The following is a 24509-nucleotide window of genomic DNA, read 5'->3' on the forward strand; positions in this document are numbered from 1 at the left end:
TGCTTGGTGTCCCGGTGAGCTTCCCCCCTGTTTGTAGCCAGGCAAGAAACGAGCGGTGCTGAGAATAACATTGAGCCAACTGAGACGTCAAGGGAAAAGGAAAGTGTGTTTATAGGACCGCTGCTTCGCAATACATTTATGGGTGGCACCGTTATAAAGGCGGTGGAAGGCAAAACGACCCGTGCCGCGCTCGCACAAAGCATGCAGGTGTATAACTTTTACTGCGAAATAGTAACGCGAAAGAAGTCACACATCCGTGTCACAAAAACGTTTTTCTCGTGTGCGTGGCTTTTCTCCACCATTCCTCGCCGCCTGCAGAAATCAGGGCTTGTGCATCTTTACGCGAACACGCGCCGCGGTTAGACAGCAAATGGCTACAGCGTTAGTCAAGTCTGCTGGTTTATTGCAGTAAGTATCTGGCATCTACTCTTTAATGGAGACCAAGCGCAAAGATGCTGCAATGAAAAAAAAATACAAATGGAAACATGCGTTGCCCCATTTTTCAAGAGGAACTGCAACTGCAATCAGCCTAATTGCAGAAGGAATTAATGGGGCTCCTCCAAGGAGATGGTGAATTCTTCCTGATCAGAGAATATAAATACAGAGAAAGTTACAACTTATATGAAAATCTCATAGCTACATGGTATTCTGTGTCTAATGAACAAAATGAGTTTTATGAATCCACGGCATGTTTCTATAAAAATGCAAGAAAGAGAATTTAATGTATTGTGGTGTATTTTTCTATGAAAATAAATGCTTTGTGGTCCTTTAATAATATATTTACCCTGAAATAAAATAAACAATATCCATCACTGCACATCCCAGATCTCACAGAGAAGAGGCGTGAATTTGTGATCGTTCACTCTCCATGACATCAGCATCTCTGCGTGATGATGGTTAAATGTCCGTAATTCTGTGAGGCGGCCCAGAAGACATGCAAAGTGTTGAGGGTTGTCTGGGTGGTGAAGTTTGCAGAACTTTTGCAGAATATCCAGCAGGGGTTCTTGAAGCCTTTCCACGGACTCTCTGTCCTTTATGTATTGTCGATCTGGTTATGGTTTCAAAAGAAAAGAAGTAATTAGCAAACATATGCTCTGATACAATGTAAATATTTATTCAATAAACAAATATCAAGATATTTATATATTTACATTGGGCACTGATTTTCACACCTACCAAGAATACTTCTTTTCAAATTAAGAGGGAATAAAAATGCCTTAACATTGTATTTTTTGGCTCAGGGTTCTCATACATGTGTCCCACTTCTATCCAAGGAAAACTTCAAACTTTTTCAAAAGTAAAGAGTGGTGGGTTGCTTTCTATTATTGCTGTGTGTTTTTTTGTTGTTGTTGTTGTTTGTTTGTTTCTTTGTTTTTTAACGTGGTTGGTTGTTGGTGGTGGTTTGTTGTTGTTGTTTGCTTTTTAACTAAGGAACGTTTCTCTGGGGTTTTATCATCATCTCCCAGTAAAGTTCTGCTCTCGAGGATGTCCTGTGATGCACTGCAAAAACTGAGGAGCACAGCAGAAATCTTTGGAGATGTAGTACAACCAGGGAACTTGGCCAGTAGAAGAGTGTGCTTACAGGTCACCAGGAAAAAAAAAATCAAACACCTTCACCCTCAGATGAAGTCTCTTGTGTTGGACAATACTTCTCTTTTTATTTTGTGGAAGTATGAAAGTATGCTTGGAGAAGGAGGAAGGGTTATTTATTGGGTTATTTATGCTACTGAAATTTTTAGTGTTAAAAAAAATCCTGATCAGCACTGACTCCAAGAGCAATGGAATTGCTTCACCTTTCCCACTTTGAGTGAAGCCTTACTTGGAAACCATAGTGTCTGTCTTTTCTCCTAAACCACCAGGCTTCTCTCCTCCCTTCCTGCAATAGCTCATCTGAGGCACTATGCAATTTCTCTATAGTTTGCAGGTTGCTTTTGTGTTGTTAAAGAATTAGTTTTTACACCAAAGCCTGACATTATTACAACAATACTACTGAAAAGTCAGTTTTCAACTCCCTACAGCCTAAAGAACAACTCACCACTGTCCTGCTTTTGCCAGCTGCTGTTTGTGCAATAGAGGTTGAAGACCTTCATTGCCATTCTCAGGTCTAGCATAGAGGGTCTTCCAATTGCCTTTTAAAAAATGTGACATTCCGCAATGGGCTGTAGTGATACACATGTAACCACATTTGGGATTTTCTTAAGGTGCAAACCCATCATGCTGAGCAGTGATAAATTACCAATAATGTTTTTCAAGCACTTCAAGCACAATTTAGGCACTTTTTTTTTTCCATGTACACAAAGCCAGTTGGTGCAGCAGGACACTTGGTGTTTCTATTTGCTTGTTTTCTGGTTTAACAACTGAATATACTGAATGAGAATGTATTCTCACTTACTCCGTGTAGTAAGTTTTTACAAGACTCAGGTCACACATCTCACGCTTTCTTTCCAAATGCACCAATATTTAATTCTGAAATAGAAGTTACCTGGGGACAGGATAACTATTGCTGTGAGCAGCGCGTATTCTTCCTGTGTCATCTTCAGCTCTCCAACACTTTTATAAAAATTAAACATGGGAGTTATGAATTCATCTGAGATACCTGGGAAGAAAAAAAAATAAAAAGTTGCATTATTTCTTTGATTATTGAAATAGTCTGGTTTATTGCCACTGAGCAATTCGTTAATATTTGAAACCTTGACTGTTTGTCTTAGTGGGAGAAATTTACTACACCAATCAGGTCTGATGCAATACAATTCGTTACAAAGTGCCAGCATGCCCTTGTTTTCCAGAACAGGGTAGAAATAGGGAAGTCCCGGCAATTTCTTTTCACCTTGTTTCAAAGTCTTTCAAGTAAGTTCATTTTCTCTACAGGTTTGTCCATCTTGCTCCTCAGGACAAGTCTCATGTGTGTTCTTCTTGCTGTCTGCTGATACCCTAGATGTCTTCTGTTTCCAGTATTCACAGTTGGTGAAACAGTCCCATGTTCCCTACCTTTACATTAGTTATATAGGAAACCTCTCAGGGTGTATGGCTTAATTCCAGCCCAACTCTACCATACAGCTAACTGCCTTGGGCAGCTGCTTTGGTTGTCTCCATGAAGAGCCTTAATTGCTCCTTTTATGTAGCCTGAAACTTTAGCTAGGGCTAGGATTACCTGTAGGCCGAGATCAACTTGCTTGCAACTATTATTACCTTCCAGCATGAACTAGTGTATTATAAAGTACAGAGCCATAAATAATTAAAACCCAGCCTAGTTTAAGCTGGCATCATGTGATTCTCTTGATCCATCAGTGAAACCCACTGGGGTTACTGCACTGGGGCATGCCGACTGGGCTTCCTCTTACGGACTTTGTCATCAGGTCACACTGTTCTGACGTAGCCTTAGATTACAGATGTACTTCACTCTGCCCTGTGGTGTAAAAGAGAAGTAGGTCCTGTGACATCCATTTTCTTATTTTATTTTTTATTTTTTGTAAGTAGTGTGTCAGAGTCAGTCAGAGCAGTCACTAGACTGCTGAAAACAGATGCTTGCAGCTCTGATGCAGCAGCGCCTACAAGGTCTAGAGATCCAAACCAATGGTTCTTGGCTGAAAGGACAGAAACCTCCTCTGTTTTCACAGAGCTATAGGGTAGGGCTATAGGATTTCTCATCATTTCACTCTGTTTAGTTTTGAGCTGTTCTGGAATGAGACTTTACAACTTAGTTTGGAAACTGTGAACTAACGTGGTTTTGAGTATTTTATACAACACGAAATCCAAGACTGGTAGTCAGAGGCTGCTGTGAGGTTTGGAGTGCCTCCAACAGGGGAAATTCAAAATGAAACTCAGCAGATGCAACTCAAAGACAGGAAATGTAAAGTCACTGGACTTAACTGTGAACAAGTCACATTTTGCTGTGACAGTGACAACTAATTTCAATCAGTGGAATTGTTATGTGACCCAGCAGAGTGAAAGTATAGTCTTGCAGAGTGTGGCACATTTTGTGGCTGAAAGGTATTTAAACACATGACATTAGCAGCTAAGTTTGCTTCAGATTTCAAACCACAGATCCAGCTTTTGCAACACGTTCAATGATATTGAGAAGAGTCTATGGCCATTAAGCAGATCTGTATGACAAGAGTCAGCTCATCCTGTGGTAGTAACACAGCTCGAGCTTCATACAGAGCATCTGGTGTGCTGCATAACTTATGTCATTAGTCACCAGAGTTAACTATTCAAACTATTTAACGATTTAAAATTTTGAACACTTGTTATTACTAACTTTTGGGCAACCGCATGTCTCTGGCAGTTTTTATTGTAGGTCCTTACAATATGACACACGTAAGGAACACATACATGTGTTTTAAAGTGCATGTGAATCTAGAACCATGAAAAAAAAAAGTCTAACTGAGCCCTAAAGCAGAGCAAACAAATTCCTTTCATGAATAGCTCAACAGTGTCATGAGAAAAGTCCAAGACAACTGCAGATATTTTTAGAACTCCCCAGGCAAGGTGTCATGCCGCTGGGCACATCATCTTGGCAGCGGGCGGGAAACAGGAAAAAGTGGGTTGTGACTAAGACTCTCCTCATTTGTTTCTCACATTCATCATTTGATTTTTCTTTTTTATTATTATTATTATTACCATTTTTTTTTTGGGGGGGGGGGAGGGGGAGGTCAGGTTACTTTTCAGCTGGATGAAATTGTTCGTTGATTTACTGACCACAGAGCTCCTCAAGTCCTGATGTCAATATAACAAGAGTGGGATGAAAACGATGCTGGTGAAGAACAAGGTGTGGAATATCTAAATTCTGGTCCTCCTTGCACCTATAAGTATGCAGTAAAACAGTCCTTGCACCAGAAAGCTTATAATTTAACATTAAGAAACTAAAGCATGGGAGGGAGGGAGTGTAGACGTGAAAACAAATAAAATTACATCAGAACATGTTTCTACACTACTGCAATCCAAACAGAGAAACAAATCAAAACAGAAGAGGGAGTAAAAAGGGATAAAAATGGATAAATAAGAAAGGGATAAATAAAAAGAGATGTTATAGCAATGCTGCTAAAGTTTACTGCATTTACTAAAAACAAAACAAAACAAAATCCACCAGAACTATGAAATCTTTAAATAGATATATGTCGCAATGTAATTATGAACAAAACGATGCAAAATGGCAATTTTAAGGCTAGGCTAATGGAATTTTTTCCTGGTTACTAATTTTGCCTCTATCCTGTCTGTGCTGGCCTTTCCTAGTTATTTCCTTATTCTGGATGAACATTACACAAACTGCTGTTCCATCACAAGAGGGGGCTGTTTTCTAATGTGATTGAAAGCGCTTCAGTTTAGATTTAATAAGCTCCACCAGAAAGCAAAAAAAAAGCAGGAAACAGATGTTTATAGTTCTCGCTTTTTTCCCTCTTATCTACTGTGTGAGATGTCACTTCCACTCAGGTTATCAGAAAAAGAATTAAAGGTGATTTGTTGTTTGTAACTAGAAGGGCTGGAGGAGAAATGAATTATATGGCTTTTCAAAAGTCAGTGTTACCAATCATACTCCAAAAGTGGAAAAAAAAATCAAACAGATAAAGTTATAATGTGTTTCTGGCCTCAGTGAGAACAGAAAAGCTAGCTCTGTTTAACCTTCTTTATTAAGTTCAGATGAGAGCACTGTACATACTATATCAAATAGGCAGAACTTCCTGCTCTGTGTTAATGATGCCTCCTGCTTAACTTTTTTCGAAAAGGTTTCAAAAACTTTGAATCATGTGGCATTAAGGCAGTAAGAACTGGCCCTTCCTTTGGGTTTTGTGGTGCATCATTCTGAATTACACAGATTTCTACCTAACCACCAGCCCAACCCTATCATCTGCTGAAGACACTGCAATTGAATTTGATTTCGCTATGTTAATGCCTGAGTGGCATAACCCCAGGGCAGTTAACGAGAAATACTACCTTTATTGAATATGGCCTTCAGCATTAGACTAGAGGAGATTCAAATTTGTGAGCATTATTCATTCAGCACCCCTTACTTCTTACACAATTTTATTCATCTCTGTAGCCTAGGATGCAGTATTTTTTCAGCCTTTGCCTTGTGTTTTAGAGTTTTGTTCCTATGATTTCCCTACGCTGAAAATAAAAGGACTGTTGCTTTCATAAGGTTTGCAGTTTCCAGTCGTAAATAATTACATCTGGTTAACATAGCCCTGGCATATACTTTTTTTTTTCTTTTTTTTTTTTTCCTGTGATATCAAGTCATTATTGCCATTTTTTTGAGATCAGTATTCTCTCTTTCATTCTGGCTATTCATTAAAACAGATTAGATTGATCTATTGCAAGAGGAAAGCTTGAGAGTAAGTACTAATTAATAGTAACTAGCACTGTGTGATTAATATGGATGAAGAGATCTTTTTTTCGTGATAAACATGGAGCTGCCAGTGGGTATTAAACCAAGAGTTTATTAGTAGCTGTTTTATGAAAATGAAATATATTAATTACTCTCAAAATTACATCTTATCTTTCACAGAGCTTCATCTACCAGAACTGTTTCCCAGGCTGCAATGTTTTTGTTATAAACGCTGCCTTCTAATCTATTCAGATGTATCAGTGACCCTTCAAACACTGACCGAATTCCCCTTATTGATGCTGAGAGCTGAAAAGGGGAAAGTCTAGCCAGCAGAGAAGGTACACCAGAACATGGACATCTGACCTCTCCTCTGTCCTCATCTTCTGCAGGTGAGGAACTTAAATGAGAGGTTACTGTGTGCCAAAAAGAATTCACAAGTTGGACAGCAGAATCCCTTCTTCTCAAAATCAAGTAGTAGGACCACCGTGGAGCCATTACTGCAAGAGCAGAAACCCCAGTAAACCTGCAAGGAGGATGCAAATGACCATGTCACATCCCATTCTCTGGCAGCAGCCTGCATGCCTGCTGTCAGGAGAGAGGTGCAGCCTGGCACACAGCAGCGGCATCTGCACTGCCTTGAGCTAGTCTTCATAGGTCGAGGCTATTTACCTAAGTACGTTTTTGGCCTGGAGAGGCACACTTATGCAGAAGAAAAGAGATTGGGTCTCTGACATCTGTTCTTACTTTCATGTGCATAAATTAACTCTGTAGATATGATTTATACATTTGTGTAAACTGTGTAATTCATGGCACTGGCTAAGTCAGCATGGTAGATCATGCAGGACTGTATATGAACAGAAAAGCTCTTTCCTATACTCTAATTAAAAGTGGCCCTAATTTCTAAATGTTTTTGGCAGGGTGCCACATTGGGATCGAGTCACAGGATGGCAAATGACTCCTTCTGTGTGGATGCACACAACCACTGGGAGGGCTAGACAGCCTTCATGTGCAGGTATGTTTGGAAACAAGGAGCAAGATATAGGCCGGGTTACTCTCTCACATTATCTGGACTCAGCAGTGGCAATCATTTCATTTTGTTTCTCTGCACAACCTCCAGCAGCACAGTGGGGTTCTGAAGCACTACGGTTACTCAGTACTAACAATCAAACAATGAAAGCCAAAGGTAGCGGAAGTGATTGGGTATCCATTGTTCCTCTGCCAAATTTTGCCCTAAGTTGCAGGGGTGTCTCGTCCAAATCAATGGGAACTTTGTATCCACATTCAAGGGCAAAAGGTGGCCTCTTTCCAATGTTTTGAAATACTGTCTATTTCATTTTTGCCTTGGATTTCATCGTACTTCAGCACCTGTAAGCCATCCAGGAAAACAAGAGCATATTTCACAATGACAGGTGTCCTGCTGCCAACTGAAAGTTCGGGTCCAGATTCTTCCATTTCTATTCATATCAGATAGTATCTAATTCCCCGATACTGAAATTAGTAGAAGTGTTCTAAGAATAAAATGATTAAATAAATATCTATGGCTCTTAATGATCGCTGAAAGCAGATGTCGTTACGAAAACAAGGTATAAATGCTCTCTGTGATAACATTCAGCATTTCAGCAGTGTTTTTTAAATTATTTTACTGCTAGACAATGCAGACAATTTGCTTTCAAAATAACAGAAAGAAACTAAGCATTAAATTACCCAGATGTCAACTTTTCACAAAATAAGTGAATTGGTGACAACATGGTGTATGTGTAAGTGAAGCATCAAGTAAGATGAGTAAGTTGTACAAGCTCTCATTAACATTACATAAAACGTCTGTATTTCTCATTAAGTCTCAATATTAGAGTGAGTAAGAGAGGATTTCAATTTCAGGAGCAGCAAATGAAAGAATTTCCATAACACCTTGTGGAGAGACTATAAGGGCACAAAGGCAGTCACTGAGATGCGCCAGGACTTAGGCAATATGCTCAAGTTAAGAAATAAAAATACACCTCATCAGCATGAGAATAAAAATGAATACTGCTCGTGCTCAAAGGTCATCACCATCAGATCTCTGGCTTCTTTATCAGAAAAAAAAATAAATAAAAATACAGGCATAAATATTAATAGACGAGAGCAGCTTCCAAACTGACATGGTGGCAGGTGACAAAAGTCTGAACAGCTTGTGACTTTTAGGCAGGATCTCTCCCTATACCCTCAATTTTATGGATACAGATATCAAGGATTGACAATAGGACTTATGTGACATTCTGACACCTGTCTGCATCTAAAATATGTGGACAGGAGTTCTGACTTATGACGATCTATGGCTGATGGCCTGACAGTACTTAGGACCTCACTAGAAGCTATGAATAGTCCTGATGCTTTTTCTTCACTCATTACCTTTAAATTGATATCTAAACTCTCATTCAGCTATCACTGTGTTTCCTCTGCGCTCTCAACTGATTTTGTGGGGTTTTGGTTTGCTGTATTTAGTCTTGTTTCTCAGTCAGGTGTATTTTAAAGTGAAGTTCATATCTCCATATTTATGTATAATTCTTTTGGGCTTTCTTCTTTGTTTGACTTGAGTTTAATCTCATCTGGCCAGTTTCTCTCTTGGACCACTCTACAGCATGATAAAGGTCAGCTGCAGAACTTTTTGTAAGTAGCACACGTCGTTACTGGTTAAGGCTGAGACAGGCTATAAAAGTTTCTACCCTAATATCAAATTTGGTACAGGCTGCTGTTCAAGCCAGCAAAGCCTGCCAAGCAGGCAAAGAGGAATTTTAAACCCACATTTAAGTCTTTTCATGCAAGGGACATTGCCAGTTTGAACGGCTATGCTCTAGCATGCAGCAATGACAATGAGCCAATGTCTGTCCAAAATCAAGGACTCTTGCAAGCTTGGAAATTCTGAGTGACTTCTGGGTCTGTGCTGTAGATCTTATAGTTAACATCATCATCTGTAGCAGCAGTAGCAGCAGTAAAGTTAACACAGCTACAGCTGCAAAGATTTACAAGCTGCTTTTGTTTACTCTTACAAGCTCATTAAGTGCAGTCAAGGAAAATGCTCTTAACTAGGCTTGAATTTGCACAGCGTGGAGAAATAGAATACATGGCAAAGAGTATTATATCTTGTATTCTGGTCATTAGTGGAAGGAAAAAATGCAGCCAGCAGCAAGTAGCTGGGTAATGCTTTATCCTCCTGCAATATAGGAAGGGAGAAATTCTAGCAGCAGCATGTCTTTTTATGCTCTCAACTTGATCCTGTCTTGAGGAAAGATGCTTCAGAAAGCCTTTTTTTTTCCCATGAGCAGTAAGATACATATATGTATATATGCAGTGTGTACATATACACACACTAAAAAAGTTACAGTGCTTCATTTCTTGGAAACTATTCAACCCAGGGTCTGATCCAATACTCATTTTAAATCTGACTGCAGAGCCTGGCCTACAAGCTATCCATATCACTCTCAAAACCACCCATTTCCAGTCCTTCAAACAACAGCCTCTTCTAATAAATCAAAATAAAAGAAATGTTAAAAACTACAAAATGTAAACCTAGAAATGAGTGTGGTAAGTCAAACTAAAACCAAAACTTTAGCAAGGAAATTATTCTCACATTTTCTGACTCCTTTTAATGGTTGCAAATATATAAATATTGGCATCATTTTCCATGCATTGCTAGTCCCTTCATGTCATGGATTTTAAGAGTTTCAGAGCTGAGTTCAAGCCCATTTCCACGACTAGCATTGAGGTTAAATGTTCTCCCATATATTTTCCTTCTGATCATTATAAAGGAAGCCAGAATCAAAGCAGCCTGAGTATAGACAGCCTCTTTGATTGATAATTTTTATTGCTTTTGAATTTTTAATGATAAGTAGGTGAGGGGTAGGTAAAGTTTGTTTATCAAGACAGAAAAAGGCAAAACACATTCTGTATTGCATCAATGGAGAGCGAAGACTATGTAACAAAGCAAAATACATCTTTGCCTGCTTTAAGGAACAAATACCAAGCCCAGTTTGGCTTTTCATCATTTTCTGGTCTTATACCTTAAGCAGGACCTTAAGAAGCAGAAAATATATTGAGAATATTCCATATTTATAATTCTTCTATGCACTGAGTCAGTTTTACTAAATAGATACTAAGAATAGATGTTTCCTTTCTACGATAACATTCCACGGTATATCTACAGTAATATCCTAAAATTCTTCCTTCCTTCCTTCTTTTTCTTTTTCTTTCTCCTCCCTTCCTTCCTTCCCTGAACTTTCCTTGTTTCTTTGTTTCCCTCATTACTTCTCTCTCTTTCTTTGTTTCTTACAGTAATTGTATTTGCAAGCAATGATAATAAATAATAATATTTTATGTGAATAATTTGAAATGGATTTTTTTCATCATTTTTTTATGCTTGTCATTGGAGACTTGCACTGGTTTTATTTGATATAGCATTATTCATAATGCTTGCAATGTATTTATGAATAAACCTTTACCTTATGATCTTTAGACTCAAGGCTGAAATAGATTTGTTCTAGTTAATATAAAGAACAGCATTTAGATAAACCTGTTTCAATGCTAGTAAACAATTTTACTAACTTTTCAAGGTCAAAATACCAACACAGAACTGCAATGGTGTCTTCTGTTTTTTCCTTGTAAAGAACATACTCACCACTGTTACGAATTCTTTCTTCTAAAAGAACAGTATGTCCTGTAGGAAGTTTCCTACTGAAGATCTCAGCTGAACGGAGGAACATGGCTTCTACAGCTGAGCCCTTCAGCAAAGCAATCTGATCTTCATGGTCAAGGGTTTGGAAGCCTGGGAAGACATTGTAGATAAGTAAGGCAGCAACAGAAAACTCCCACAGCAACAGAAAAGTACTTTTTTGTCCTGAACTTCTTCCACAGGAGGTGCTACACATTTGTATAACCTTGACGCTGGTGTTGGCTGGCTTGACAAGCGCTGCAGAGACTGAAACCTAGATTCCATAAAATAACACAGACTCGGTCCCCACTGAAGTTTAGGTGAATTAGACTCAGTGGGGGCCTTCCCTATCACTACTGGCAATTGATTTTGAAAATCAAGCTCCAGAAGCCAGGCAGGCAGCATTTGTGGAGACTTTAAGACCACAAGCCTGTGCCTTTTCTGCAGCATAAAGTCATTTGGATTGCAGAAATCTGGTAGGGCTTTTTCCTTATTACCAAACCACTATCAAATTTCTAGCTCATAGCTCTGTTCACTCTCAGGTGTGTTATGTGCAAACATAATGCTGAACTTGACCAGTGATTGCATTCAACCAGAGCAGCACATAGCACGCTGAATTCTTTTATTTCGTTAAGGAGCTGTGTTAGCATCTGTCAGCTGACACTGCTGTACCCTTTTGCTTAATTTGTACTCTGTTCGTGTCCTGAGAGCTGGTATTCCAGTTAGCATAAAATTAAAGTTACAGCTGCAGTACTAGCCTTTGAAGCAAGCTTATAACACACAAATAAAGGGTCAATATCATGGGAATGCCAGGAAAATAATATTTTGCTACAGTTAGGCATTCCAGTGCACCTTCCTTAAAAAAAAAAAAAAAAAAGTGCCTGAAGAATCTTCTCAGGGGTGGCTTGGTCTGTGGCTCCAAGGCTGAGTGCAGAGAAAGGAGCTGGAAGCACGGCTCCAAGTGCTGCAGTAGCAGGAGACTGGCTTCAGAGGGTGGGCAAAGGCTTGAAGCTGGTGAGAAAACACCTGTAAACACAGCTTCCAGGCAGAGAAGGAGGGGTGGGAGTTGTCTCACAAGGAACCTGTACTGTACCCAGCATTCACTCTTGAGGTAACATCCACTTGGGGGTTTAATAACAACAATAACAATAACAAAAATAAACAACTCAGGTCTTCAGTATTTGTCCATAACACACCATGCAAGGTCTATAAGTACTGGTGCCTCCAACAAGACAAAGTTCTTGTTTAGACTCGTAATTCAGTGGATGTCATGGCTTAAAGGCTTTTCTAGAAAGGCAGCAAAGCACAAGTCTGGTGGATGTTAGTGGTAACTTACAGGCAAACTATTTGGCATTGCACTGATACACAAAAAGTCTCCCAGAGACCTAACCTCTTCTCTGAATATTTTGTTTGTCAATAGATAAAAAGTGCCACATCCCAGAGTGCCAGAATTTGAATTATTCAAAATGTTCACTGCAGAGCACAAATCTCCTTTTCTTTAGACAGTGTCTGAAGAATGCATGTGTCAGAGGAGGTGGTGTTTTCATATAGCATTCAAAATACAATAATCAAATGGCAACTGAAGGTATCTAAGTCTCGCAATAACAAAATTTGCCCCAGCAGACTGGATATACCTGGTAGTTTTTTAGTGAATTCCACAAGAACCTGAACGTGACTGGTAGCCATTTCTGTTAAAATCAGAAAATTCCCTTCAGCACTGAATTCCTCATGTAACTGTTAAAAATCAGACCAAACAAAATCTGTTAATATTCATCATCACTTCACATTTAAAAATATAAAATACAAAAATTATTAGAGTGGATCATGTAAGAGGTCTATCTAATCCTGCAGTTTGTCTTCACTGGTTGATAAAAACAAGTATTTTGGAAGGCAATGTGAGAAATAGAAGTAGACAGTGTCCTTTCACTGAAGCATGTCACATTTTCAATGCTATGTCCAAAAGTCAATGATTTAGACACTTCTTGAGCTAGAAGTTATATGTGAACCATAATATTTAACCAAAAGCCTTGTTATCCATGAATTTGTCTACTTTCTTTTTTGAATTGTCTTTATTTTTAACCTCCTCAATCTCCCATGGAAATAAGTTGCACAAGTTAATTACAGGTTATACGGCCATCCCCCTGCAAGTGTCTTCCTTTTATTTTTCAAAGTTGAGAACTTAGAAAATAATCTTGTTCATTTGTTTTGCTTGGTTTTGTTTGTTTGTTTGTTTGTTTTTAAAGAATTAACATGACAGTTTTGTGAAAAGAAAACGGTAAAAATCTTGTTTAAATCCTTTTTTGTCTCTTCTGCCTATTTCCCAACATTTTGCCATCTTAGTATGAAAAATTGAATTTTTAAAGGGAAAACAGAATTTCTAGAAGGTATAGAGGAAAAGGAAAGAAAACTGAATTAAACAAAAACCTGGAAGATGTTGGGAATTTGGGTCCAATAAACTGAAAGACTTTCAAGCTTCCAGGCTGGTAGCTTTAAAGAAAGGAAGCTTGGAAGTCTAACTCAAATCACTGCCTATACTGATAAAAGGAAAACAAAGTTCCAATCAGCAAAAGTTACATTTGAGTATAAAAGTGTGTTTTCAAAGAGTAGAAAGCTTTTTCTTAGCATTTAAATTTAGTAAACAATGATGTGGTCTAACTAATGACTAAATAGCAGAGTTTATGTCCCCTTGCAGCATGTTTAAGCTGTAAACTTATACCCATAGTCTACCTAATCTTCAGTTTTTTCATCCACATCTCAATAATCAATCAATCAATGTACTTACTAGCTTTTTTGACACCTCCTGAGGTATTTGTTGTTTACTGTATGAATCCATGATGTAATCAAGAAGGTTCTGCTGTTCTGGGGTAAATTCTACTTTCTCCTATACTGGCAAAAAAAAAAAGCCCATCATGAAATGCAGTTAAATAGAAATGATCTAGCATCTTGTGCATTAGGCAAAAGATATACACCTATTTCTTACACTTGGAGTTAAAGCAGGTGAGATTTGCTTGCCACCACAAGACTTCAGATTTCTATAGAAGTCCACGGGGAAGCATTTAAGGGTTTTAAATAGCATGAGTTTATGTGGTTTATTCTTAGAAATTAGGAAACAATTATCAAATAACTAAGTATGCTCAAACTTCGCTATCACTCCTCACTATATATGATATATACCTGAGATACATCACAGAAAAAAATATTTTATGGATGCTTTACAGAGTTTTGACTAAAAATATCAAAACTACTTCTATATGCAAGGTATTTCCTTGACATGGGTGGGAGATGGATTTTTAATTAATGTGGATAGCTCCATAGAGTTTATGGGTACTTATTCACTGTACAAGCCACATTTACCTCAAACATCGCCACTACTATTACAAGAATTTTATTACCCTATACATTTTAGTTGTAGATGTCACTTGTTTCATGTCATGTCCTTCGTTATCTTCATTGACCGTTTGATCTGGGGGCTGTTTCACATTTTTCCGTAGCCTTTTTGACTTGCATTGTATTTCTGTTAACAGACCTAGAACACACAATACAATAGGTATTTTTTGGATTTATATATGCTTTAGGCACTGACTAACTATATAAACATGCCCATGAATGCCCTTTACACTAACAAATCTACTTACCTGTACAGAACATTTCCTGAACATGTCATTATCTTTGGATGTGAGCCTAATGAGATATACAACTATACACTAATGAGTAGTCTAGCCCAATAGGAGCCCATCTACAGAGCAAAACAGTTGGTGCTAGTGACTCAGCATTCACACAGTGTGCATGTCAGGGGGCTTGTTTTTGGACCAGCTCTAATATGGTGTTACAGAGTGTGATGGGAGCGCGATGGAGTATGTTTTTGGTTTCATTTCATCCAAAATTAAGCCCTTTCTTGTGCTCCAAGACTAGAACCAATGCACAGTAAACAGGGACAACTAGAAGACTGTAGTTAAAGGCGTGCTTGTGATCTGATCCAAAGGAGTAGTTGAGGTGCTGCTGTTCTCACACAAAGGGCAGTGGATATTTTCAATAATCTTTAAGCATTACTATGGCTATAGTGCAGATTCTTTGCAAAGTCCTCTTAGAAGAGGACTCACAGGCTTTAACTGTTGGAGTGTCATTATATGAATAGACCAACAGCTGAAAATTTTGGCTCATAAGTAACTCAGACTGGCAAATGTACCTGAAAAAATGTATTAATTTAAAATGTTAATGTTTAATGTTTAAAATGCCTTGATATTTTGCATCCCTTTGTCTTAGAGGACTGAATAAAGCCATGGTTTTACTCTAAAATTTAATTTGCCCTACTGAAAAGATATTTGCATTGCTGTATTTTTTTTTTTGTTCTAGGCTACATTTCAGTCCCTTGAACCAAGAAGCATCCTTATGTGGATGTAAAAAAAAAAAAAAAAAAAAAAAAAAAACCAAACAACTAGCAATTTGCTTGTGCTAACAAAAGAAAGGGACAATACGTACCCTAAACAACCTGTGGAAGACAGCCAGAAAGCACAAATGAAAAAGTGAACAGCTAAGTATTCATCTAAAAATAAACCTATCAGCACAGGGCTTTTTTTTTTTTTTTCTTTAAAAAAAGAGCTGCTTTCAAGTATCCTTCCCATTCTTCACCTCTGAAAATGCAGAGCAGGAAAAGAGGCTCATTCAGTGAGTATATGATGGTAGAGGAAGATACCATGAAAACAGTGAATTTCGTTGTGAATGTTTTTAATTTCCTGTTTAAGCACTATATAAAATAACCTACCTGAACTGCTGAGAAAAGAGGAAATTTCCATGATTCAAATAAGACCTTCAAATAATACCTTGAAAGGGGGGAATAGGAATGGTGGAGATAATAATTGGTATTGAGCCATGTAATTTGTGCTGCTGCCCAGCATCATAGATTTCGTTTTCTAAATATTATTTGATGGATACTTGGCGGTGTTAATGGGTTTGTACCATTTTCCACCAACTTAGGATACTAACCTTCCTAGGGAAAATGTTGTTTACTTTTGCCTTAATCAGTAAGACTAGACTTTTTTATGCTTTCTGCTACTGAATTGTACATTGACTTCTTATTCTGACTCCATTTAGGTTAACTGCAAAACTCATGTGAAACAGGACTTTACTTTTTACTTCAGACCTAGCTGGACTTCCATGAGTATTAACTGGCTATCAAGTTCCAGGAAGAGTGGCATAACCTGTGTCTTCCCTAGGTAGACATTTCACACAAGAAAGTTACAGTTTATAACAAAACCACAGCAAACAACCAAACCTGATGGTTAGCAATTTTGATCTTTTGTGTATAAAGGGCAGGAGTAGGATTATTGAGTAGACATACCATAAATGTTTATAAGACTTTACCTCCTTGTTCAGAGAAAAAAAAGAATCCACAGTGCTTGTAATTACAATCCTACAAAATGAGTAAGTGAAACAAAGTTCAAGGTAGCCTTTTATTTCCTAGTCACTTTTTTTCAAATAAATGCTCTATACTCCTAGAAGCTTTGTGTTTTACTGTCCTGGATTGCCTTGAACTAAAAGCAATTATACAACACACTCCTTCTTAAAAGCCATTAAATAGTACCTTGCAGAACATCCTCATTGCAGTACATTAGAGCACGCTTATGTTTAAGTCATGAGCGACACAAGATACCCAGAGTTTCCATTGCAGAGAGAGAGTCAAATAGCAGTGGCACTCATTGGCTTTTATTTCACGTGTGCCAATTTGTGAAAATGATCAGCCAGTTTAAAAGTTTCATGTCTGCCTAGTCAGTATTATTTACGCTGACCTATTTTTTTCAGTGATCACTTGCTTTTTGTCGTACTAAGTCACTCAGGCTATTTTGAACCATCCAAATATTGGAACAATGGATCTGGGATCGGCACTGAAGGGGACTCATTCTCCTCTGACACTCAGGGACCCACTAAGTGCTGTCATCTCAGTGACGGTGTCTGTTCATATATTTACATACTGCACGAGAATATGTCATATCTCAGGATCTTTGTAGCCTGTTCAATTTGCAGAATGAAAGATTAATTACATTATGCTGGCAGTGTGTTCCAAATATTGATGGAGCTTATTGTTTCTCACAAAACCAACAGTTAATATAGCATCTTCTGATCAGATTGAGGGATAGAAGTATATTAAAAATTCCAAGTAGATTAATTTCCTGTATGAACCCAAATTGGTTTCACACATACGTGCATGCTAAAATAATTGGATCCGTCAAGAAAAATAAATTGTAGCCCTGTTTGTTCATGAAAAGCAGAAGAGCAGATGTTTACAGACCTTTTTCAGGAGCCAGCCTGCAAAAACATTTTACTCTAAATGTTTTAAACATGTTTAAAGTTGCACTCCAATATCCCTGTTGTTCTAAGTTGCTCAGTGAAGTTTATAAGCTGTCAGCCTGAATAGAGTATTCGCTTTAATATGAAACATTATTAAAGTCCATCAGCCTCATTTCTGGACCCAGTTCTACCTATGTGTCTATATTCAAGGCAGGAAAATCCATAGCACCACACAAAAAGCTAATGAGACTATAAAAAAGGGCTAGCCCTCAGAAGGCTTTGCGTGATTGCTGGGTGAGGTCTGGGAACATACACTTGGCAAGCCCACAGAAACTTCATGTTAATGGCAGTCTTCCTCTTTTCTGAAAAACAATGTTGTTTGAATACCAGCATTTGGACTAGCAAGAACTTGACAGGGAGAGGCCCAGAAGGAGTAGTGAAGCAAATGTGTTTGCCTATTCCAATAGGATTTGATGCATAGTTTCAGCATCATCTTTAATGCACCTTCTACCGGCTAGAGTGTATCTTTTATAGATTTATTATTAAGACCATATTGATTAAACAAATACAGTATTTGATGTGTTCTCTGCACACTCTCACTATATGATGCAAATACCTGTATACATACATTCAGCCAACATTCCCATTTGCTTGCATTTCCTTAGACGGCACTCCTGGCATTTTCTCCTCATATACATGTCCATCTCGCAGTTGCCTCCATTTTTACACTTGTATACTGCATTTTTTGTGATGCTTCTTCTGAAGAACCCTGCACAACACAACAGTGACATAGATAAAAGAAAACACCCAAAACGGCAGAGTAATCAAATTGATGAGCACCTCCATCTGGGTTTTCTGAATGACAAAAGCTCTGCTGCACTGCTAGTTTCTTTCAGTGCCTAGGTGACTACATTCTTGCTGTTTGCTTTGAGAATAGTATCAAAGTTGTATAATTTAGTTGGGGGGTGGGGTGGGATGTTGAAGATGTGGGGTGTTGCACGCACATACATTAGGAATAAGGTCCTGGAACTGTCAGCCTTAGGAAAATTCAGACCTAAATCTGAAATATGCCTACAGCACTAGAGCTGTAGGGATGATGCCGTACAAATAGTTAGTGAAAAAAATATGAGCCTGATAAGTCTCTTGAGATACAGAACGCACTGGAAGAGATCTGTGTAACTAGGTACACTTCCCTCAGCCCCTGGAAGCAGGAAATCCCAAGTACTGGTCTGCTTGCCTACCCCCAGGTTTAGTGTACATGTGGCCTCCTACTCTGTGTACAAGATACTCCAGCCTCTTTCACTAAATATTGTCCACCTGATGAGCTAAGCAGTCACATAACTTCAACTACACAAGCAGCTGAACTGGTATCGTTACTGGATTCACAGCAAAGTTGCACAGTGATAACTGCAAACCACAATTGATCCCAGAAGTCTACAGGACGTTGACTCACTCTGTAGAAATCTACTATTTGGCTGCTGCCTAGCACATCTCGGAGAGAAGAACCATGGGCAAAACATGCAATGTTCCAGATACAAAATTTAATACAATGAAAGTCATCACAAAACAGAGTCATTGCTGCCAATCATGACTTGAATGAACGTTTCCTGAATTTTTAGTGGTACTCGCTGTACCATCACTATCTTTTATGTTATCCTTCATACGGCAGATACTATTTAGCATCAGCTGCAGATGGAATTAACTCTCTATGGCACAGGGGGGAAGCTCTGTTCTCCTTCTCACCCGAGGGCAGGCTTTTGAGATAGACTCCTGGGAGCTTTTGCTGGCAGATCACTTATTTATAGTGCAATTCAAAGTAGAGCTCTGTGTAAATTTACATTAACCAAAACTATTCACAAAACTTTTGCTTTCTCCTCGCCACTGTCTGGCGCAATAAAAACGCAATTGTTTTCCAACCTGGCACTTTCATGCAGTAGGAGAGGCACCAGATAACACACAGTCTCCCACACTCAGATGTGAATCTGAATTTTTGTCCATTGAAGGACTTGTCTGCTTGTTTTCAGAATGTGTTGACCTGGGAAAACATCCTGTTGAATCTGTGCAAGATAACGTGGTAGAAGACGTGATGATTTTGCCATTGTCAGATGACAATTTCCCAACTTTGGCCCAAGTTATTATAATTGTATTATCTCTTTCAAGCACCAGTGTGTGGCTACCACTAAAACAATTCCACTATCTGGTCACAAAAAAAATCTGGCATTTCTCTGAATCTGCTTTATTTCCTGCTTGAAATCTCTTTCGTACTGTTTTACTGGCTTCTTTTCAGATAAATATACTTGACTGGCACCAGTCTCCTTTGAAATGCAGATTGCTTAGAACCTTCTGCAGCCCTAGGCATTATTTTTATCCATCATTCACGTGGTGTTTAATACATTACCATTTACTGCTCAGGGAAGGGAGATAAAGGCCTGGATTTAAGCTGTAGGTTCTCAGTGTCAGTTAAAGGCAATTATTTGTTAAATTAAAACCTGTAATTTGTGACAAATATTAAATAGTAGTAAATATTAAAAAGCTCTACTCAAATCTTTTTGACATTCTTAGTCCAATTTATCACTCACCCTCTCTACAAGGTGTGCGTTTGCTTTTTCAGGGGGGAACAAAGAAAAAGAGCTTTAGTAAATGAATGTTTAAAAAACACAAAAGAATGTGAAAGAATGCAAAAATAGGGATGCAACATGATAGGAGCCAATAGGATTCAAGTGGTCAAATATTTGCTCTTTAAAACAAGGTGTTTGGAAAAGTGAAATGAGAAATTAAATGTATATTTTTTTCACACACACAAAAAAAGTAGTTTTAACCCTACTCTCACTTCAGTTTTATCATGAAGTGGCTCTTGAATCATGGTCTTCTTGAACAGACTTCATAATTAATTTTTAAATTAGCTTTTAGGTGCGAGTAAAAAAATGTAATAAATGTTCTTTACTAAAAATTACAAATTAACTTAAATTGTTTGAAATATTTTATGAGTGACCATCTATACCAGGGGAAGTTTAAAAAAAAATAAAATTGGAGATGAATCAGAAATGGCATCTGTTAGGATAATGAAGGGGCAGCCCCAAAAGGTGAAGGTTTTTCTGGCACCATCTAACTTTTATCTGATCTTACCAAATTACAAAAACCATTTGGCTGGAAATGTTGATTTTTCTTTGTTCTCTTAGCTAGTCATGAATATGATTAATTATGCCTAGAGTTGCTCCAATATTACTGATGCTGATTTTCTTATGGAAATTATGAACATTGAAGGAAGACAGCTGTTAAAAATGTAGATGAAAGCTTTGTAAATATCTCAGTTTGCCATCCTGTTGTCTAACTGCTTTGGGGATCTCAATTAAAAAGTTTTTGAAGTTCACTGTTGCTAACAAAGCACCTGCTCCACTCTGTCAGACTATCAGGGTGTACGATAGCATTCCTTCCACCTATCCTCACGTGATGGGTGCCAACACGAAGAGAAGATTAATGTAGCACCACTCTTCACAGAAAGTATGCTTGTTCTGGTGTAAGAGACATCAAGCATTATCAGCAGTGGTTTGAAGACTGCCAGAACTCTTACCTCTGCTCTCTGTAGAGGGAATTCACAACCAGTTCTCTCAGCAGAACATATTCAGTGTCTCTACTGAACAAGGGCAATTCTATATCACTTGTTCTGTAGCATCTCAAAATGGCCCTTAAAACCCAGTGCCACTATACAGACTAAGGCTATACAAAAAAGTCTTCAATGTCTATCTGCAAAGACTGTCTCAGAAATGACCTCTACAGCAGCAGGCTTTAAAGCATAATATGATGGTCCTTATACTGTAATATTGCCCATGAATGGTCCTTTATGGACAAAGACTGTGATGCTATTATTTTAGATCAAGGCAGCATTTACTAAAGTGATGTATTAGAGGTGAGAGGAACCTCGGGATAACCTCTTATTTTTCTTTCTATTTTCCTTTTTTTTTTTTTAATTAGTACCACTGGCAACTATCCTCTGAGAGCAAATGTTCTGCTTAAATTGTAAAATATTAATGAAATAGTTCATATTTATTTAATGGATGATAATGTATTTTTATATATATACATGTATGTGTGTGTATATTTCTGTCCATGTCTTTAGATTGCTGTTCTCATGAGGGAAGATAAATAAGATCTTAATATTGCTCTGCCCAAGAAGGAAGAATGGAGGGTGATGCTGAATGCATTATCCAAGAAAGAAATAAGAAAAACAAAATAAAATATATTCATCACAGAGGACTGAATTCCATGCATGCTAAGTCTCCCCCTTTGAATTAGTGTCCACAGCATCAATGGAGCAGGGATACTGCAGGTTAGGCACCAGTCCTGCAGAAAGGGATCTGTGTATTATTCTGAATCACATAGAACATGAATTAACAGTCTTGTTGCTGAAAAGGAGTTAATCTCATACTTGGATGCCTGATAAGAGCTCAACTGGCTTACTGAGCCCCATTTGTGCACTGTGTCTTGAGGTAGTATATAGCAATGTGAAAAATTCCACAGATACACAAGAATGATCAGAGGTCTAGAAAAGACAGTATTGTCTTCACCTTGTCAAACAGAATCACTGTCCTCAGCACATCTTTTTACTGAATCAGCTGTTACTTTAACCACCTCTGAAGTTTATTGTAGAAATTGAATGCATTATCTTTAAATAATTGAACTTTTACTGTGTTTGATCAAGGGTACTATTCCTTCTAATTGATGTTGCAGTCATGAAATGGAGTGAAAACATAAAATAAATTATCCCAATAAAGCAGTAAAATTATGGTTATGCAGAGTGATTCAAACTGAATTGGTAGAGAGGTGGACACATTTCCTTCTGCCATAGCTTTTAGTCTGTGTATTTACCCAGTGATCTTAACCTCACTCCTACAGACATTTTTTAAACATTCCACATTTTGTAATTGTTAGTCTTTGAAAAAATTATTAAGTCATTTCATAATCAAGTTAATAAACAGTAGGAGTAGCTTACTAACAGAATTAATGTATCATGAATTGGAACCTTTACATTAAAACTGAGTTTAATTGGGTTTATAATGACAGAATTAGTACAAATTAATTCATATTTTTTGACTTTGAGAAAATTCACACAGGCAGCAGAAAGAAAGAAATCTCGTATTTACTGGTATTATTGAGATAAGCATTATGACCCTTGATTGTACTTATGTTTAGAGTGTTTGACCATTTTGGTCTGTTTTGCGCTCAGAAATGAATCCACAATAGGTAAAGCAAAGCCCAAAATTAGTTCAGTCCACCGTCCATGACAATGAGCTCCACATTAAGATTAGCAGCCGTGTATTTCAGTGCTTCTGCAATGTCTGAGCTTTTAGCCCTTATCTGTAGAACGGAAACTATAGTGAAATATTTATTCACAGAATAGAATGAAAAACTGGGGCATTATTTTTCTTCCTATAGTGTACATCAGCCCCATAATTAGGTATAGTAGTTATTCCATCAGCATATCTTTTTTGTTCCCTTCTGATAAAATATCTGGCAATAATGTTTCCAATAATGCCAATCATTTTCTGTATCCTGTTTTATCCTGACACCAATTTGTGAATACTGTTCTCCTAGGAAGGAAGATTTTTATGCTATGAATACAACCTGAAGTTCCCTCCCTAGGAATAGTGGCTGTCCCTAGAAATAAGTCTAGAATTAGAAAAGCCCTTTCGTTTCACAAACCTGAGGATCCACTCCATATGCATTGGGAGCAGAGGGAAAGAGGTTCTCTGGGAACATTTTGCAGATGGGAGCTGACAGCTTTCACTTCAATACACACTACAAGAGGCACTTGGGCTGGGGTTGCAGTTGATTTTCAGGGCAATCTAGCACTGAGATAGATCCCAAGGGGCCTCCATGGGTTTGGCTCCTTCCACAGGCACAGAGCAGGATCAACAGCCACCAAGACATCAGAGCCCTCTGCATGGAAGTCACTCTTAAGCTTACAGAGAACTAATGATGGCTTGAGAGCCGTAGGTTTGCTAACTGTGCTCTGTATTCACAGGACAACGGTGGAGGATGCAGACAGTTTGTCATGGGGAAAATACAGAATAACGCACAACATATCCAAATGGAAATCTCTACAATACTTAATGACTAGGATAAAAAAAATCAAGAAATTAAAAAATAAGAATAAGAAAATCTGATAGTGCTGTGCTTAATACCTGAATAGTATTCTAAAATTGATTTCATCCTACCTTTGCATCCTTCACAAGTAAGAGCATTGTAGTGGTACCCAGAGGCTTTGTCACCACAGACCACGCAGAGCTCTTCTCCTTTCACTCTTCCTGTGGAGTGACCCAGTCTAGGCTTTTTGGCTGCAGGGATATCCATTATCTCTGTCTCCCTTGTGTAAAATGTCTCTGAGGGAATTCTTCGGAGCTCGTACATCCCAGGGGAATACCATTCCTCATGCTGCGGAGGGTAGAAGCCCAGGTTGGAGTAATAAGGTGGCGATGAAATCTGAGGCTGAACTTGGGGAAATGGCACACTGTTGTACTGTGTGTAAGGTGAAACATCTGCCTCTTGCACTGGAGAACTCATTGGCTCTGAAAGGACACCTGGAAAATAATAACGCCAAAAATAATAATAATAATAAAAAATACAACTATGAAACCACAATTGTCAGAGAAGTTTCCACTTCCTAAGACATCTATCTCAAAAACAATAAGGCATAATCATGAAGACCATACATTCTGAGCTTAGATTTGATGTGGTCCTAGTCCTATACACATTCACTGCAAGATGTTTTCAGAGTAACCACCCATTCTCAGCCACCCCTTCATTATTGTTGGAATGTCCTGCACTGCCACTCACACACAAAAACATTGAAGATACCATGCAGCAAGTAGTAATGTTTTGTTTACAAGAAAGAACAATCCACTCCACAGAGAAGCTAGCAACCTGAATTAGGTCTCACAGCAGAATAAAAGAAATCCAAACAAAAGTAAAAAAATAAAAAAATAAAACAAGCTATAGTATTTATGAAAGTTAGATCAAGACAGAAGCATTTTGTTAATTTCTATACAATTTCAAATGAATACACTGTTGACAGGGGAAAACTGGACTGGGGCAAGAAAGCAAGGCTGAGGCTTAATTGTAAGACTAAGCAGATGAAATAAACCTTCAAGAAGAGCCTGAAAGGGGTTCCATGAAGGAGTGGGGAAGATATTCTTAACATACGTGATGAAATGGGACCTC

General features: G+C 38.1%; 1 protein-coding gene across 5 annotated transcripts in view; it reads right to left on the minus strand.

The window, feature by feature from the left end:
* Positions 1 to 90: 90 nt before the first annotated feature.
* The window catches only part of NR1H4 (nuclear receptor subfamily 1 group H member 4), a 44541-nt gene continuing 20122 nt past the window's right edge, over positions 91 to 24509 (minus strand). For 3 of the 5 annotated variants that reach the window (XM_083848034.1, XM_083848033.1, XM_083848032.1), the window contains exons 3-10: positions 23507 to 23869; positions 17908 to 18060; positions 14399 to 14532; positions 13789 to 13887; positions 12641 to 12740; positions 10974 to 11120; positions 2483 to 2596; positions 91 to 1048 (exon numbers count right to left, since the gene is read on the minus strand). In XM_083848034.1, the coding sequence (XP_083704160.1) occupies positions 810 to 1048; positions 2483 to 2596; positions 10974 to 11120; positions 12641 to 12740; positions 13789 to 13887; positions 14399 to 14532; positions 17908 to 18060; positions 23507 to 23869 (1349 nt within the window). In that variant the 3' untranslated portion in view covers positions 91 to 809. The remainder of the gene's footprint in view (positions 1049 to 2482; positions 2597 to 10973; positions 11121 to 12640; positions 12741 to 13788; positions 13888 to 14398; positions 14533 to 17907; positions 18061 to 23506; positions 23870 to 24509) is intronic. The other 2 variants (XM_083848035.1, XM_083848036.1) reach the window with 1 other exon arrangement.

This window comes from Anser anser (assembly GCF_964211835.1).
Source record: "Anser anser genome assembly, chromosome: 1".
Taxonomy (NCBI): domain Eukaryota; kingdom Metazoa; phylum Chordata; class Aves; order Anseriformes; family Anatidae; genus Anser; species Anser anser.